Consider the following 14,926-nt stretch of genomic DNA (forward strand, 5'->3'; position numbering starts at 1 on the left):
TGGGATAGGCTCCAGCACTGTCCACAACCCTCGGAAAAAAGCGGTCGAAAATGAATGAATGAAGTAGTCACATGATGCACCCAACCCAAACTGAGTTTTTCCCCCCCGAAATGAGCCTTTCTGCCATCTTTAATGATGTCATCATGTGTCGCAGCTGCATGTCGCAGCAGGCTCGCTGGAAAACGACCCCTTTGCTGTCTGCGAGGGAAGCGAGGAAGCCCCCGCTCCTCTTCTCCCCGCCACCGCCCTGACTGGTGCCGCCATACACCTCTTCGGACTCCTTTTCCCGCACATCATCTCGGCTCAGAGGTCTGTCTGCATATTATCATGTCCTTGGACACCACAAGTTGGATTGTGTTGGTTGGTTTGGGATGGTCCCGCTTCATCTCTGCTCTGTGTGTCCCAGAGTGAAGATTCTAGAACAGTTTGTAGAGACCCTGAAACAGCTGAAGGGTCAACGCCAGAAGACTGTCCAGACGCACGTGTGTGCCGCCATCTGTAGTCTACTCAAGGTACTACACTCTGCGGATGACGCTTTTTTTCACTACAGTAAACCTCGGATATATCGGATTCAATTGTTCCCACTGGTTTTGTCCGATATAAGCGAAATCCGTTATATGCATATACCGGAAAATGTCCGTTTTACGCATATATGGGATTTATATCTGGTATATGCGTAAATGGGATTTTATCCGTTATAAAAAGGCACTTCCTTGACTATGTTTCCAATGTACCTGGACGCGCAGGCAACGCTGCAAACGCTGCAAATGACGTCATATAGCGGCCTGTCACGATTCGGCGAATCGGAGCGCCACGATGCGGCCATCCGATATATGCCAGGGAAATTTCATGGAAATGCATTGGAACGGGACTGGAGATTTTGTCCGAAATAGGCGAAATCCGTTATAAAAAATCCGATATATGCAATGAATTTTTATTGGAAATGCATTACAGAAAAATTGGTTCTTTTTTATCTGTCCGTTGTGAGCGAATTTCCGATATATCCGAGTCCGATATATCCGAGGTTTACTGTATTTCACTGACTAAACACTCAAAAGAAAAAAAGATTAAAGACATTAAAGACCTTTTTAATCAGGCTTTTAACTCATATTTTTAATCTTATGTTTTTATCTTTTTAGTCCTATTTTATGCTTTTAGTCTTTAGCTTTTAACTCCAGGGGGGGTCCTCCACACCGGGGGCTGTGTCGTGTCTGCTGAGGGGGTGCCATCCTTGGGTCCCTTCGACCCGGCCGGCTGGGGGTTCCTCCCTTTTAACGTGGGGGTCCGCCCGTCTGTCGGAGTCGGGGGGCCCGGGTGCTGGTCCCCCTGCCAGTGTGGACGGCCCCCCAAAGGTGGCGTTTCCTTGATCCTCAGTGCCATGCCATGTCTCCCTACTGTGTGTGATTGTGTGTGTGTGTATGTGTGTCTAGTATGGAGGGTGGGTAATTGTGGTAATTGTTTTTAATTCTGTCAAGGCATGTCTTTGCAGGAAAAGTGCTATACAAATAAAGTTGATTTGATTTAAATAGGGCGGGTGGTTAGCGTGCAGACCTCACAGCTAGGAGACCAGGGTTCAATTCCCACCCTCGGCCATCTCTGTGTGGAGTTTGCATGTCCTCCCCGTGCATGCGTGGGTTTTCTCCGGGTACTCCGCTTTCCTCCAAAAACATGCCACTCCAAATTGTCCATAGGTATGAATGTGAGTGTGAATGGTTGTTTGTCTACATGTGCCCTGTGATTGGCTGGCCACCAGTCCAGGGTGTACCCCGCCTCTCGCCCTAAGACAGCTGGGATAGGCTCCAGCACCCCGTCGTGAGGAAAAAGTGGTAGAAAATGAATGAATGAATGATTTAAATAGCTCATTGTTCTCTTCAATTAGCACCCGGGTACCACCCAAGGCCTTCTGGGGTCAGAGGAGGCTCGTCTCCCGGTAGTGTCTCTCCTGATGGCGGCGCTGGAAAGCTCCAGTCCTCTTCTACGCTGCGTGGCAGCTGAGGGCCTTGCTCGTCTTGTGCAGGTCGTAGGAGATGCAGGCTTCACCGTGTCTGTGTCACTGCTCTGCTTGGACAGGTGGGACGGAACTGTGGTGTATGGAATTATGCGTGTGTAAATATACGTATGTGTATGTATATCTATATGTATAATTAGCATGGTTTATGTTGTGCGTCCAGGCTAAAGACTGCTCGGGATAGCGCTTCTCGCAGTGGCTGCTCTCTGGCACTGGGGGCGCTGCACCGCTACGTTGGAGGCATCAGCTCGCCACAACATCTCTCCACTTGTCTCGGAGTGCTCTTCACGCTGAGTCAGGACGGCACGTCACCCGAGGTTCAGGTAGGCACTCGCTCTGCGTGGTTCCTGTGTCGTCTTGGAAACCAAACAAACGATTTGCGTTTCTTTCAGACATGGTCACTCCACAGTCTTGCCCTGGTGGTGGACCTATCCCGTGGGCTGTACCACGCCCATGCCAATCCGTCCTTTGCGCTGGTGCTGCGACTGTTGCTCTTGGCTCCGCCCACCCACCCAGAGGTCCACTGCAGCCTCGGCCGCTGCCTGCACGCCCTCATCACGTGCCTCGGCCCCGACCTGCAAGGTAGGACACGCCTCTCTTGGTTCGCCGATGCCACATGGAGGAACACGAACATACGGTATGGTTTTTTGTCAGGGGAGGGGCCCGCTGTGACCGCGTTACGCTCCAGTTGTATGGTGGCCTGTGGCGCCATGCGGGCCACGCCCCACTGCCTGGTTCAGGCCTCCGCCATTTCCTGCCTGCAGCAGCTACACATGTTCTGCCCGCAACATGTTCACCTGGCCAGCCTCGTCCCTGCACTCTGTGTGAGCACACACACACACACACACACACACATGTACACACACACACCTCGTGGAGATACTTCTTACATTTTAGGAAAAATCAACCAGAAACGTCTTGTCACTATGGAAACATGGCTGCTCGCACATGGTTATCCAGGCATTGTGGCATGTGTGTATTAAACCCTTTGTCGTGTCTTACAGGAGCTCTTATTGGAACATTCCATGTTGGTAGGTGCTCCATCAGACTTTGCGGGGGGGAAGCTTATCGCTTTAAACTTATTCATGTTTGACTTTGTGTTGCTTTGGTTTTGTTTACAACTCACCGTGTGCTTTTGTGTGTTTTTCTCATTAACACAATCAAATACAATAATTAATAACTTCTATGGGCGGCACGGTGGTCTAGGGATTAGCGCGCAGACCTCACAGCTAGGAGACCAGGGTTCAATCCCACCCTCGGGCATCTCTGTGTGGAGTTTGCATGTTCTCCCTGTGCATGCGTGGGTTTTCTCCGGGTACTCCGGTTTCCTCCCACATTCCAAAAACATGCTAGGTTAATTAGCCACTCCAAATTGTCCATAGGTATGAATGTGAGTGTGAATGGTTGTTTGTCTATATGTGCCCTGTGATTGGCTGGCGACCAGTCTAGGGTGTACCCCGCCTCTCGCCCGAAGACAGCTGGGATAGGCTCCAGCACCCCCGCGACCCTCGTGAGGAAAAAGCGGTAGAAAATGAATGAATGAATGAATGAATAACTTCTATTTGCGTTTCTCAGTGTCTCCTTCAAAATAAAGCATCCAAACTTTTGCTACTTGAAATGCTTGTTGCTTTGGAGGTCATGAACTTAGTAGCAGTCCAGCAGCTTCCAGACTTGTTTTTTTTTTTTTTACGTCAAGTATCTGTGGAAGTTTAAAGAACGAAGAGATGGAACAACCGCTGTGACGTGCACTAATGGACTCGTTCATTAACGGCAAAGATCACTCGCATGTCAACGCTCCACCCACACATTGTGTGGAGGAATGTACGCTTCTGTGATCATCACACGACACCCAACACACTTTGAACTGTCCGTGTGTGTGTGTGTGCATGTCAGGCAAACCTGTGCAGCTCCCATCTGTGTTTGCGGCGGGCGGTGGTGGCGTGTCTGAGGCAGCTGGTACAGCGGGGGGCGCGAGAGGTGTGTGAGCTGGCTGTGGCGCAGTTCAAGGAACTGCAGAGACGAGAACACACACAAATGGGTGAGACACACACACACACACACACACACAATACTTCTTCCTTCAGCGATGATGGAGTGTGATGTCATACATGGTCTTAAGATGTGGGAGTGACACCGCTGTTCCCTGCAGATGTCACCATCAAAGAAGTGGGCCTGGAAGGAGCGCTCGTCTCTCTGCTGGACCAGGAGTCTGACCCAGGACTCCGGAGTGATATCCAGGAGACTTTGGTACACATGATTGCGTCCAGTGCCACCAGTGGTATGCTCCGACACTGGCTCAAACTCTGCAAGGATGTCCTGTCTGCGTCTACCGGTGGGTCACATGACTGATGACATCACACAACACTGTCCACATGGGAATGCTCCTGACTTTTTTTTGTTTTTGACTGTTTAAAAAATGTTTTCGTCCACACCAAACTACAAAAGAATATATCGTCTAGACCAGTGATTTTCAACCACTGTGCCGCGGTACACTAGTGGACCTTGAGAAACCGTCAGGTGTGCCGTGAGGAATTATCCAATATCACTTTTTATAATTAACATTGATTAATCATCATTTGCAAATATGATGTCAATAGCCATTATGTCAATAGTATACATGGACCCAAATATTCCAATTGCATTTGCTTTATTTGCTCAAACGGAAAGAATTGAACAGGGATGGAATATTCCTTTAACCCAGGGGTCTCAAACTCAATTTACTTGGGGGCCACTGGAGCTAGGGTCTGGGTGAGACTGGGCCACATCAGGTTTTCCAATAAAAAAAAACGCATTTATTAAAAATTAAAAAATATACAAACTTTTTCAGTGCTTTGGTTCCGATTTTCTACAATAAAAGCTCTGATAAAACATTCCACTATTCTCAAATATCTTAATTTTTAATTTTCTGTACAAAATAAGATGAAAAATAAACAATCAAGAATAAAGAAAATCAATCAATCATTAATAAATAAATATAATAATAATAATAAAACGGCAAATAATAAAAACTTAAGAAAGCACATATAGTTGGTGGGTAGACAAATGATTTTTTTCATATTAAAATGAACAAAGCATTATTAGAGCCCTGTAGACATGACAAAACACGACTATAGTCACATTTATACTCTTTTTATTTACAACATATTGCGCAACTGCAGGGTCTTGAGACACATGCTAACTCGCAAACTAGAGAGCTAGCGACCTAAACGGTAGCCTTCAAGTTATTTCCTTTCAACTTAAATAGCCAAAAACTTACCACTTCCACACGGATAGGGAGGATAACTATTAACAGTTATTTAACATTTAATATGAACATGAATCAAACGTAATAATTTTTTCTGGGTACATGATACCATACAGCATCCATATCAAACTTGCGCGGGCCGCACTAACATTAAACTTTCATTCAAAAGGCGGGGGCCTCAAACTAGTGTCCTGCGGGCCACATTCGTGTGAGGTCGTGGTGATATTTTGTAACATTTTTGGTTAGTGGTGTGCCACAAGATTTTTCCAATGTAAAAAAAAAAAAACGTGCCGTGGCTCAAAAAAGGTTGAAAATCACTGGTCTAGACTTTTGAAGAATTGTCATTTTGGTATTTTAGACAACAAAATATCAGGAGAATGTCGACTGGGGTGAGTCATGCTAGTCGAAATATTCCGATATTATGTTGGCTTGTCATGAAATCTCACTTATGGTCACGTGACAGCGACGGGTGGGTGTCATAATCGTTTTCAAAATAGCGTGTCAGGTCACCCAGAAAGTCGTTTCTGGGTGGATGAGAGGCTGAAACGATAAAATACTTTGTTGTGGTACCATGCGTATAGCCCAGGGGTGGGCAAATATTTTGACTGGTGGGCCGCATTGAGTTAACAAAATTGTTCGGGGGGCCAGAACATATATTTAACACATACACACGCTATTTTATGCTTATAATTTTATTTGTCTAATTTTATTATTTGTCTAATTTTATCTGTAAAAGTGTTGTACTATTAGGTGTACTATGTTCTCATTTTTTCAGGAGCATTTTAAATATCAGACCACATCAAACTATGTCATTTAATTTAATTTATTTATTTTTTACTAAATAAGAAATCCGACTTGCAAGTCATGTTGCCAGTTTGTATGTTAAAAGTTGAAATACTTAAAAAGCAACAGGCGGACCGGATTCAAACACTTGGTGGGCCGTATTTGGCCCCCCGGGCTGTAGTTTGCCCACCCCTGTGCTAGAGCAATTAGTTTGGGTAAAGGTACTTTTACATAATTCTTATATAATTCAATAATTAGGGCTGTCAGCGGGAATTTCCTTTAATTTTTTTGGAAGTGTGATGAACGTCTGCACGTCCTGTTTGACCCTCGACCCACACCGTAGTTTAGGGGTGGGCAAATATTTTGACTGGTGGGCAGCATTGAGTTAACAAAATTGTCAGGGGGGCCAGAACATATATTTAACACACACACACTATTTCATGCTTATCATTTTCCTTTAATTATTTGTCTAATTTTATCTGTAAAATGACATATTTTAAATATCAGAACACATCAAACTATGTCATTTAATTTAATTTAATTATTTTATATATATTTTTTTACTAAATAAGACATCCGTCTTGCAAGTCATGTTGCCAGTTTGTATGTTAAAAGTTCATTCATTTTCTACCGCTTTTTCCTCACGAGGGTCGCGGGGGTGCTGGAGCCTATCCCAGCTGTCTTCGGGCGAGAGGCGGGGTACACCCTGGACTGGTGGCCAGCCAATCACAGGGCACATATAGACAAACAACCATTCACACTCACATTCATACCTATGGACAATTTGGAGTGACTAATTAACCTAGCATGTTTTTGGAATGTGGGAGGAAACCGGAGTACCCGGAGAAAACCCACGCATGCACGGGGAGAACATGCAAACTCCACACAGAGATGGCCGAGGGCAGGGACCGAACCCTGGTCTCCTAGCTGTGAGGTCTGCGCACTAACCACCAGACCGCCGTGCCGCCCTATGTTAAAAGTTGAAATACTTAAAAAGCAACTGGCGGGCCGGATTCAAACGCTTGGTGGGCCGCATGTGGCCCCCGGGCCGTAGTTTGCCCACCCCTGGTATAGCCCCTAAATCCTTAAGAATTGTTACACTTGACATTTGAGGTGTCAAAGATTTTCCTCATAAACCGCAGATCGGGGCGCTACATTGGAGGCGGGTCAAGAAGACGATGACCCCGTCCAGGACGACGACTCGTCTGTCTTCAGAGCCCGGGCCGAGTCCGCCGGCCCTTTCAAGGCGCTACGCTGGTCCACGCGCTGCTTTGCGATGGAGTGCGTGTGTCGCATCATTGCACAGTGTCAGAAAGACGACCCGGCTCACTTTGACTTGGCCTTGGCTCAAGACGGATGCCTGAACACCTCCACCGGTAGGACCGCCACAGATACAATATCTGGTTGACCCTAGCGGCCTCTCTGACCCCTGTCCTTTTGTCCCCTCAGACTTTCTGGTCCTTCACCTCGGCGATCTGGTGCGCATGGCATTTATGGCGGCAACGGATCACAGTGACCAGCTGCGACTGGCGGGTCTGCACACACTCCTGGTCATCATTCGACAATTCTCAGCCATCGCAGAGCCCGAGTTTCCAGGTCATGCGATCCTGGAGCAGTACCAGGCCAACGTAAGCGACACTCTGGACCAGGGGTGGGCAAACGTTTTGACTGGCGGGCCGCATTGATTTAACAAAATTGATGGGGGGGCCCAGACTCGATATTTTATATGTAACAGTCCAGCTGGAATTATTGTATCTGTAAAAGTGTCATGCAATCTGCTTTATGGGCACTTTGAGATCATTTATTTCATGTAAAGTGCGTTATAAATTTATAATAATACATTTAATTTTTTTTTTAATTATTATTTGTTATTATTATTATTTGTATTATTATTATTATATGCTTGTGTCCCTTTTTTCAGGAGCACTTTGTAAACAACAGACCACATCACATAACGAAATTATTAAATCTGTAAAAGTGTCATGCAATCTGCTATGTGTGCACTTTAAGGTTATTTATTTGATGTAAAGTGCGTTATAAATTTATAATAATAAGAATAAATTTATTATTATTTGATATTATTATTATTTTATTATTATTATTTTATTATTATTATGTAAAGTGCATTATACATTTATAAGAAGTAGAATAAATTTAGTATTATTTTATATTATTTGTTATTATTATTTTATATTATTATTACTATTATTATTATTATTATGTGCTTGTGTCCCTTTTTTCGGGAGCACTTTGTAAACAACAGACCGCATCAAATAACGAAATTATTGTATCTGTAAAAGTGTTATGCAATCTGCTATATGTGCACTTTCAGATCATTTATTTGATGTAAAGTGCGTTATAAATTTATAATAATAAGAATATTTTTTTATTATTATTTGTTATTATTATTATTATCATTATGTGCTCGTGTCCCTTTTTTCAGGAGCACTTTGTAAACAACAGACCGCATCAAATAACAAAATTGATAAAAGCCAAACCATGAAAATGTCGTCTCGAGCCATGATGCCAGCTTGTATGTTGACTTTAAATGAAATACTTTGGAAAGAACGGGCGGGCCGTATTCAAACACTTGGCGGGCCGGATGTGGCCCCCGGGCCGTAGTTTGCCCACCCCTGCTCTGGACACCATGCATACAAATTGCATCCAAACTGGAACTTAATCACGTGTGTGCGTGAAGGTCGGAGCTGCTCTGAGACCAACGTTCAGTGCCGACGCGCCTCCCGATGTCACAGCAAAGGCCTGTCAGGTAACCGTCAGCCGTCACTAATCATTCAATCAGCGGATTTCACCTTTTGACCTTTGGCAGGTCTGCAGCGCCTGGATAGCGAGCGGCGTGGTCAGCGACCACCGCGATCTCCGGCGCGTCCACGAGCTCCTGGCCAGCTCCTTGGCCAAGGTCCAGACAGGCAGGGACCTGTGCAGTCAACTTTACAATGAGGCTGCCGTTACCATGGAAACGCTGGCTGTTCTTAAGGCCTGGGCACAGGTGATCCAAAGTGTTATCTTTGGAACATATGGAATCTGACCTGTGGTTTACATTGTTTACATTACTCAGGTTTACATTGTAGCCGTCCAGAGGAGTTCACAGGAGTCAGACCCAGATAGGACCGGTGGACCGGTTCTTGACTGCACCGAGTCCGAGTCTGGAGGGACGAGCCTGCTGGCGCTGGTCCACGCCGATCTATCCAAGCTGAGCCGCCTGTGGCTGGCGGCTCTGCAGGACTGCAGCACGTTGCTGCTCCCGCAGGAACAGACTTCCCAAGTACCTGACCCAGGTTTGAGTTCTTCAGTGAACTCTCAGTATCCCTGCTAGACACTTCCAGGAAACTGTACGCTAACGCAGTCACGTCATCTTCAGGAGGTTCCTTCTACACCGCAGAGACGGCCAACCAGACCGTCACCCACTTCTCGTCGTCCTGGGCTCCCATCTTGCATGCCACCTCGCTGTGGCTCCACGGCACAGGTCAGCTCGTCCTCGTCTCCCTGCCAATCAGTTTTAAGTGTTAAACGGGCGTCTTGTGGGCTTCAGGTTTTGTCGTGTCCGACGATGCCCCTGCCAACCTGTCCAGACCGGTCACACCCACCTCCATGGGCCGCAGTGGCTCTGTGTGCGGGGCCAAGAGTCCAGAAGACATCAACGTGGAGCGACTCCACCTAATTCTTGGTAACGGACATCTGGTGGCTTTGATGTTGTTTGTTGTTGTTGTCGCCGCTCATACTGCTTGTGTGTATCAGGCCTCAGCGTGCACTTCCTGTGCTCTCCTCACTCCGAGGAACAGATGGAGAACATCACTTCCTGTTTGCAAGCGCTGCAGGCGCTGCTGGACGTCCCGTGGACGCGTGCCAAGATAGCAAGTGACCAGGTAAGACAGTAGAACCAGCTCTCAGAAGATCTGAAGGATCTAGTATGTTGGATCTAGAATCAGACTGAAGTCCAGATCTTGCGTGTATGTGTAGGTGCTGAGTGTAGAACTGCTCAGCGTGCTCCACAGACTGATGGTCACCAGAGAGGCGGCGTCCATCCAGGCGTTGATGTTGGACTTGCTGAGTCAGATAGTGACGTCCACCCAGGAGCACATCAGAGAAAAACGGCACAGTGCTGAAGGTGAGCGTGCATGGCTCCTCCGTGAGGAGCTTCAAGTCACTGTGTCCTCCTCGGAGATCTTCATAGAAACATTCTTGTTTCAGTGGACGATGGCGCATCCGAGAAGGAGACCTTGCCAGAATTTGGTGAGGGACGGGACACCGGGGGCCTGATACCCGGACGCTCGCTGGTTTTTGGAGCTCTGGAGATCTGCCTGTGCGTGCTGGTCCGCAAACTTCCCAAACTCAGTCCTAAACTGTCTGGAACCAGACCAACCGGTGAGTACGAAGGTTCCTCAAATGCTGACTTTGATGTGTGGGCGTGTGACTGACAGGATCTGTGTATTTGTGCGTCCAGGTCCAGGGGGGACCCTGTGGGGTCTGAACAACAGCGATTGTCACCTCGTGGCTTCTGCTTTGTGTGTCCTGTCTCAGCTGCCGTCCATCTGCTCACCACAAGGTGACAAAACGCGCTCATGATGTCATCATCATGAACAGCAAAGGAAGAGCTGATGGTTTCATGGTTGTTCTGCAGGAAGTGTGTCCATCCTGCCGACAATTCTCTACCTGCTCCTCGGAGTTCTCCGAGAGTCGGCGCTCCAACCCAGCACACGCACCGGTAACGCACGCACACAGACCTGTGAGGTATCTGCTCAACCTAACCTAGCCTAGCCTGTCACTTCAGAACCACACACATGTCCTCTACCGGAGAACCTGGAAGTGGGCTCAAAAGGCGGGGCAGCCAAAGGGCCCGGGGGGGTGATCCACGCAGTTCTGCAAGCACTGAAGGTAGTGTTGACATCATCGATGAGTCGCCAGGAGAAAAGCGGGGGAGCGTGGGAGATGATGCTGCGCTCTGCTCTCGGCACGCTACTGGACCTGTGGGACGCGGGTACGTGCACACACGGGCACAAGGGCGCAACTTCATTGGTTTATTGCTTTAACTTAAGGAGTCCACAACCTCGTATCTGCGGATAATGGTAGGCACAGAATGGTAGTAGAAAGTGAAACGGTCTGGTTCATCTGACTTGAAATGGTAATGGTTTAATTTCATTTGAACATGCATCAGATTCCAATTGAATGCATCCCATAATCAGTTCACAGTTCCACATGTCCAAAAGGAGTAGGAAGAAGCAAAGCAAACTGTTACATTTGTTCACTTCCTGCCTTTCTAATATAATTGTATTTTATTTTTTTAATTTAAAAAATTAATAAAAATTTAATAATTTGATTTAAAAAAAATTGTATAACATTTTTTTAAATTTTTGTTTATGGTTTTATTTCATTTGAACATGCATCAGATTACAATTGAATGCATCCCATAATCAGTTCACAGTTCCACATGTCCAAAAGGAGTAGGAAGATGCAAAGCAAACTGTTACATTTGTTCACTTCCTGCCTTTCTAATATAATTGTATTTTATTTTTTTAATAAAAAAATTAATAAAAATTTAATAATTTAATTTTTAAAAAAATTATTTATTTTTTTACATTTTTTGTTTATGGTTTAATTTCATTTGAACATGCATCAGATTACAATTGAATGCATCCCATAATCAGTTCACAGTTCCACATGTCCAAAAGGAGTAGGAAGAAGCAAAGCTTATTAGATCCTACCCCTCCATCTGGTACTTTTACAATCACTAACTGTTACATTTGTTCACTTCCTGCTTTTCTAATATAATTGAAGTTTATTTTTGTTTTTATTTTTAGTTAAATTTATTTTTTTATTTATTTGTGTCACATACTGATGTAGTAGGTGATATGTGCATTGTGATTGTGCATTGTTTGATTTCCTTACTCAATCCATTCCATAGTTTGATTCCACATACTGAAATGCTATGGCTAGCATAACGTAGTCCTAGCATAGAAGTGTTTCAAATGTACTTCTTCCCTGAGATCATATTTCTCCTCTCTTGTAGAGAAGTATTGGATGACATTTTTAGCTAATTGCTTATTTTTAGCCTTATGCATTATTTTAGCTGATTTAACTATATCAGCAAGTTGAAGTATTTGTGATTTTAGAAATAAGAAGTTAGTATGTTCTCTGTAGGCGGCATTATGAATTATCCTTGGTGTAATCCAGTAAAATAAAACAAGAGTTATGAACAATAGCACTCGCCATGATGTAATCACGTGTTAAAATACTATGGAAAAATTAAAATATATGTTATATGTTATATGCATATGTTGAGGTTGGACTACAAAATCCTACCCTAACTCCAAAGGGTTAGTCATTGTGTGTGTGTGTGTGTGTGTTGCATTCAGGGCCCATTGGTGTGGATCCCGTCATCCTCCTCACAGCACTGACCGTCTTCCTCGTGTCTGCCGGTCCAAATGTTTGTTTGGTGCAGCCGCTGCACACACTCAGTCTGCAACGCTTCTCCACCAGCATGGACGCCAAGGACCCACGGGTCAGTGACCACGACGCGCGTGCGTTGGTGGGCCTTACCTCGTGACTTCCCCCCCGTGCTTGAACCTAACTGCCGCACCACCAACGACAATTTTTGATGGCTCCTGAGTTGATTAAAATGTATTTTATTTGAATGTTCTTCAGGAGGCCACTCGATGCTTTCAGTTGCTGGCTCTGCTCTTTCGAGCCCACCAGGAGGTTTCTGTCCCCTACATTCGGGCCCTCGGACCGCCACTGCTTCGATTCCTTCAGGTGCTCCACCAGACTCGCTTGTCGGTAGCGATCCACGTTTGACTGACTGTGGTTGCTTGCAGAAGGTGGAGCGGTGTCGTCCTCAGTGCCCAGAAGATCTGCAGGTGGTTCTGGAGGGCGTCAGAGCCATGGAGGTTTTGGTGCAGGCCGCTGCAGAGTCCCAGCGTGAGTGGATTGCTTTGAGGTCGAAGAGTCAGCGCCCCTTTTTTTTCCCCCCCAGCCGTAACGTGTGTCTGTGTGACCTTCAGGTTCCTCATTGGTGGCGATCTTGTTCCCTCTGCTCATCTCCTTCCTGCTGGACGAGAATGCTCTGTCTTCTGCTCCTGCAGCGTCTCGCTCTCTCCATGAGGCGGCGCTCAAGGACCTCATGCGCCTGGGTCCCCAGCACTTGGACGTCTTCAGGTGAAACCAGATTCGCGACATCTGCTAAGGTGCTTTCTGGCCAGGATGTTCTGAAAGTTTTTCTTCATCCGTCAGGTCTCTCATCACAACTTGTCCTCACTTCAAGTCTCGCCTGGAAGCTGCCCTCAAAGGAACCCAGGAGAGCGCTGTGAATGCTAAAGGTAGCAGCGCTAACTCTACCTCCCGCAGGGCAGCAAAGTCCTCTCCCAGCATCACGCTCAAAACCAACTTCCTGTAACGTCAATGACCCCTGCAGTAGGACGCAGGATGTGACATCTGTATCCAAAATCTGTAGGTCACTGGCGTCATTTGTTTTTATTTGATGACTTAAGACACCAGTCTACGCTCGACACATCATCCATGGCCGCTCTGCTGCTTCTGCCTTCAGAGCTTTCCGTCTCGTGCGATCAATTCCACACAAAGTCAATCACCACCAGGCTGAAAATCGTGCTTGCTTGTATTTGTACAGTAAAAGTGTGAGTGACAATGCAAACACGGTATGTCCAGTTGCACAAAACTACTGGAGTGGACTTGAGCACAACGTGCAAAACATCCTCATCCTGGGTTAGCAAACACAAAACCACCAAAGTCTCCACTTAATGGGGCGCAGCCTGACGAATTTGGAGCCTGCGGATTTTGTAATGATAAAAACACAAACAAGCTCACACCCGATTTGTTATATTTTTGTAGCGGAATGTAAAATGTAAGCCTAAAAGGAACATTTGACCATCAGCACTTTACTACATCAACAACACTAATGTGTGAATACACGAATGTAATCTTTTACACATGAATCCAAGTGGAAAACCTGACAATAAAGCATTGAAGAAACACTAAACGGAAAATAAAGTGGTAAAGTCATTATTTGGCTTTTTTTTTTATTTGCTTTCTGATTACTTAGAAACTTCATTTGTCTTACTTGACATCACATGCTGTGAAATCTCACGAAATCAGAACCTGTAAATGTTACAAATGTCCAATACACGTGTTACATCCAGTCATGTCATGTGACCTTGTCAGGTCTTACAAATGTCAATATGGGGTATTAAAATACTTTTTTTTTTTTTTAATTTTTAAAGAGTCAAGTTAACATTTTTTGCCCAGTGTTTGATATTTCCGAGCCGTAAAGCAATACTTGAACGCCACACAGCCAGTCAGCTTACTCCCATGCCCAGGCCTGTGTGTGTAGTTTTTTCCTTCCTGCTATAACGGTACAATATCATAAAATGTGGGAAATGTTTAGAGTAAATGAGGGAGAACAAGGAAATTGTGATCGTCCACCAGCACCCCATTACCCTTCAAAAAAATTATTTTTTTTTTTAGAATTTGTTGTAGCTCAACTGTGTTATTCTACTGGCGTGCTTCTTTTACTGGCTTGACTTGACTAGCTACATGATGTGTTTTATGCCCATGTTGCCATGTTATAGATCAGACCAGAATCGGTGAGAATTTTTTTCCACAGGTGTTAAAATACTGGAAAATCTCACAACATGATGGCGCTGAGAAAGAAAGGCAAAATAAGTGAGCTTTCCACTGAAAACGAGAGAGTTGAGAGTATGATGGAGCGTGATGTAGACGAATCGATGTCTGGGATATAATTAGTAGGTCACCTGAAGGCACCGTGGCCAAATCGGACTCATGGGACACGGGTCGTGACACTCGAAGGCATCATTGCATCAATTTGCATAAAAGAACGACCCGCAACTGCGAATCGCTTCTCA

At 45.5% G+C, this 14,926-nt stretch overlaps 1 protein-coding gene across 2 annotated transcripts in view; it reads left to right on the top strand.

The window, feature by feature from the left end:
• LOC131140001 (HEAT repeat-containing protein 5A-like) overlaps positions 1 to 14,051 on the top strand; it is a 21,114-nt gene extending 7,063 nt beyond the window's left edge. The window contains exons 16-42 of one of the 2 annotated variants that reach the window (XM_058090024.1): positions 155 to 309; positions 407 to 512; positions 1,880 to 2,070; positions 2,172 to 2,331; positions 2,401 to 2,590; positions 2,663 to 2,832; positions 3,013 to 3,039; positions 3,902 to 4,046; positions 4,158 to 4,340; positions 7,178 to 7,411; positions 7,485 to 7,663; positions 8,734 to 8,802; positions 8,863 to 9,042; positions 9,112 to 9,331; positions 9,415 to 9,519; positions 9,586 to 9,720; positions 9,792 to 9,919; positions 10,014 to 10,161; positions 10,245 to 10,418; positions 10,498 to 10,599; positions 10,675 to 10,758; positions 10,825 to 11,031; positions 12,407 to 12,552; positions 12,696 to 12,803; positions 12,866 to 12,968; positions 13,052 to 13,205; positions 13,281 to 14,051. In XM_058090024.1, the coding sequence (XP_057946007.1) occupies positions 155 to 309; positions 407 to 512; positions 1,880 to 2,070; positions 2,172 to 2,331; positions 2,401 to 2,590; positions 2,663 to 2,832; positions 3,013 to 3,039; positions 3,902 to 4,046; positions 4,158 to 4,340; positions 7,178 to 7,411; positions 7,485 to 7,663; positions 8,734 to 8,802; positions 8,863 to 9,042; positions 9,112 to 9,331; positions 9,415 to 9,519; positions 9,586 to 9,720; positions 9,792 to 9,919; positions 10,014 to 10,161; positions 10,245 to 10,418; positions 10,498 to 10,599; positions 10,675 to 10,758; positions 10,825 to 11,031; positions 12,407 to 12,552; positions 12,696 to 12,803; positions 12,866 to 12,968; positions 13,052 to 13,205; positions 13,281 to 13,443 (3,966 nt within the window). In that variant the 3' untranslated portion in view covers positions 13,444 to 14,051. The remainder of the gene's footprint in view (positions 1 to 154; positions 310 to 406; positions 513 to 1,879; positions 2,071 to 2,171; positions 2,332 to 2,400; positions 2,591 to 2,662; positions 2,833 to 3,012; positions 3,040 to 3,901; positions 4,047 to 4,157; positions 4,341 to 7,177; positions 7,412 to 7,484; positions 7,664 to 8,733; positions 8,803 to 8,862; positions 9,043 to 9,111; positions 9,332 to 9,414; positions 9,520 to 9,585; positions 9,721 to 9,791; positions 9,920 to 10,013; positions 10,162 to 10,244; positions 10,419 to 10,497; positions 10,600 to 10,674; positions 10,759 to 10,824; positions 11,032 to 12,406; positions 12,553 to 12,695; positions 12,804 to 12,865; positions 12,969 to 13,051; positions 13,206 to 13,280) is intronic. The other variant, XM_058090025.1, reaches the window with a different exon arrangement.
• Positions 14,052 to 14,926: the final 875 nt, after the last annotated feature.

Source organism: Doryrhamphus excisus, chromosome 13 (genome assembly GCF_030265055.1).
Source record: "Doryrhamphus excisus isolate RoL2022-K1 chromosome 13, RoL_Dexc_1.0, whole genome shotgun sequence".
NCBI lineage: Eukaryota > Metazoa > Chordata > Actinopteri > Syngnathiformes > Syngnathidae > Doryrhamphus > Doryrhamphus excisus.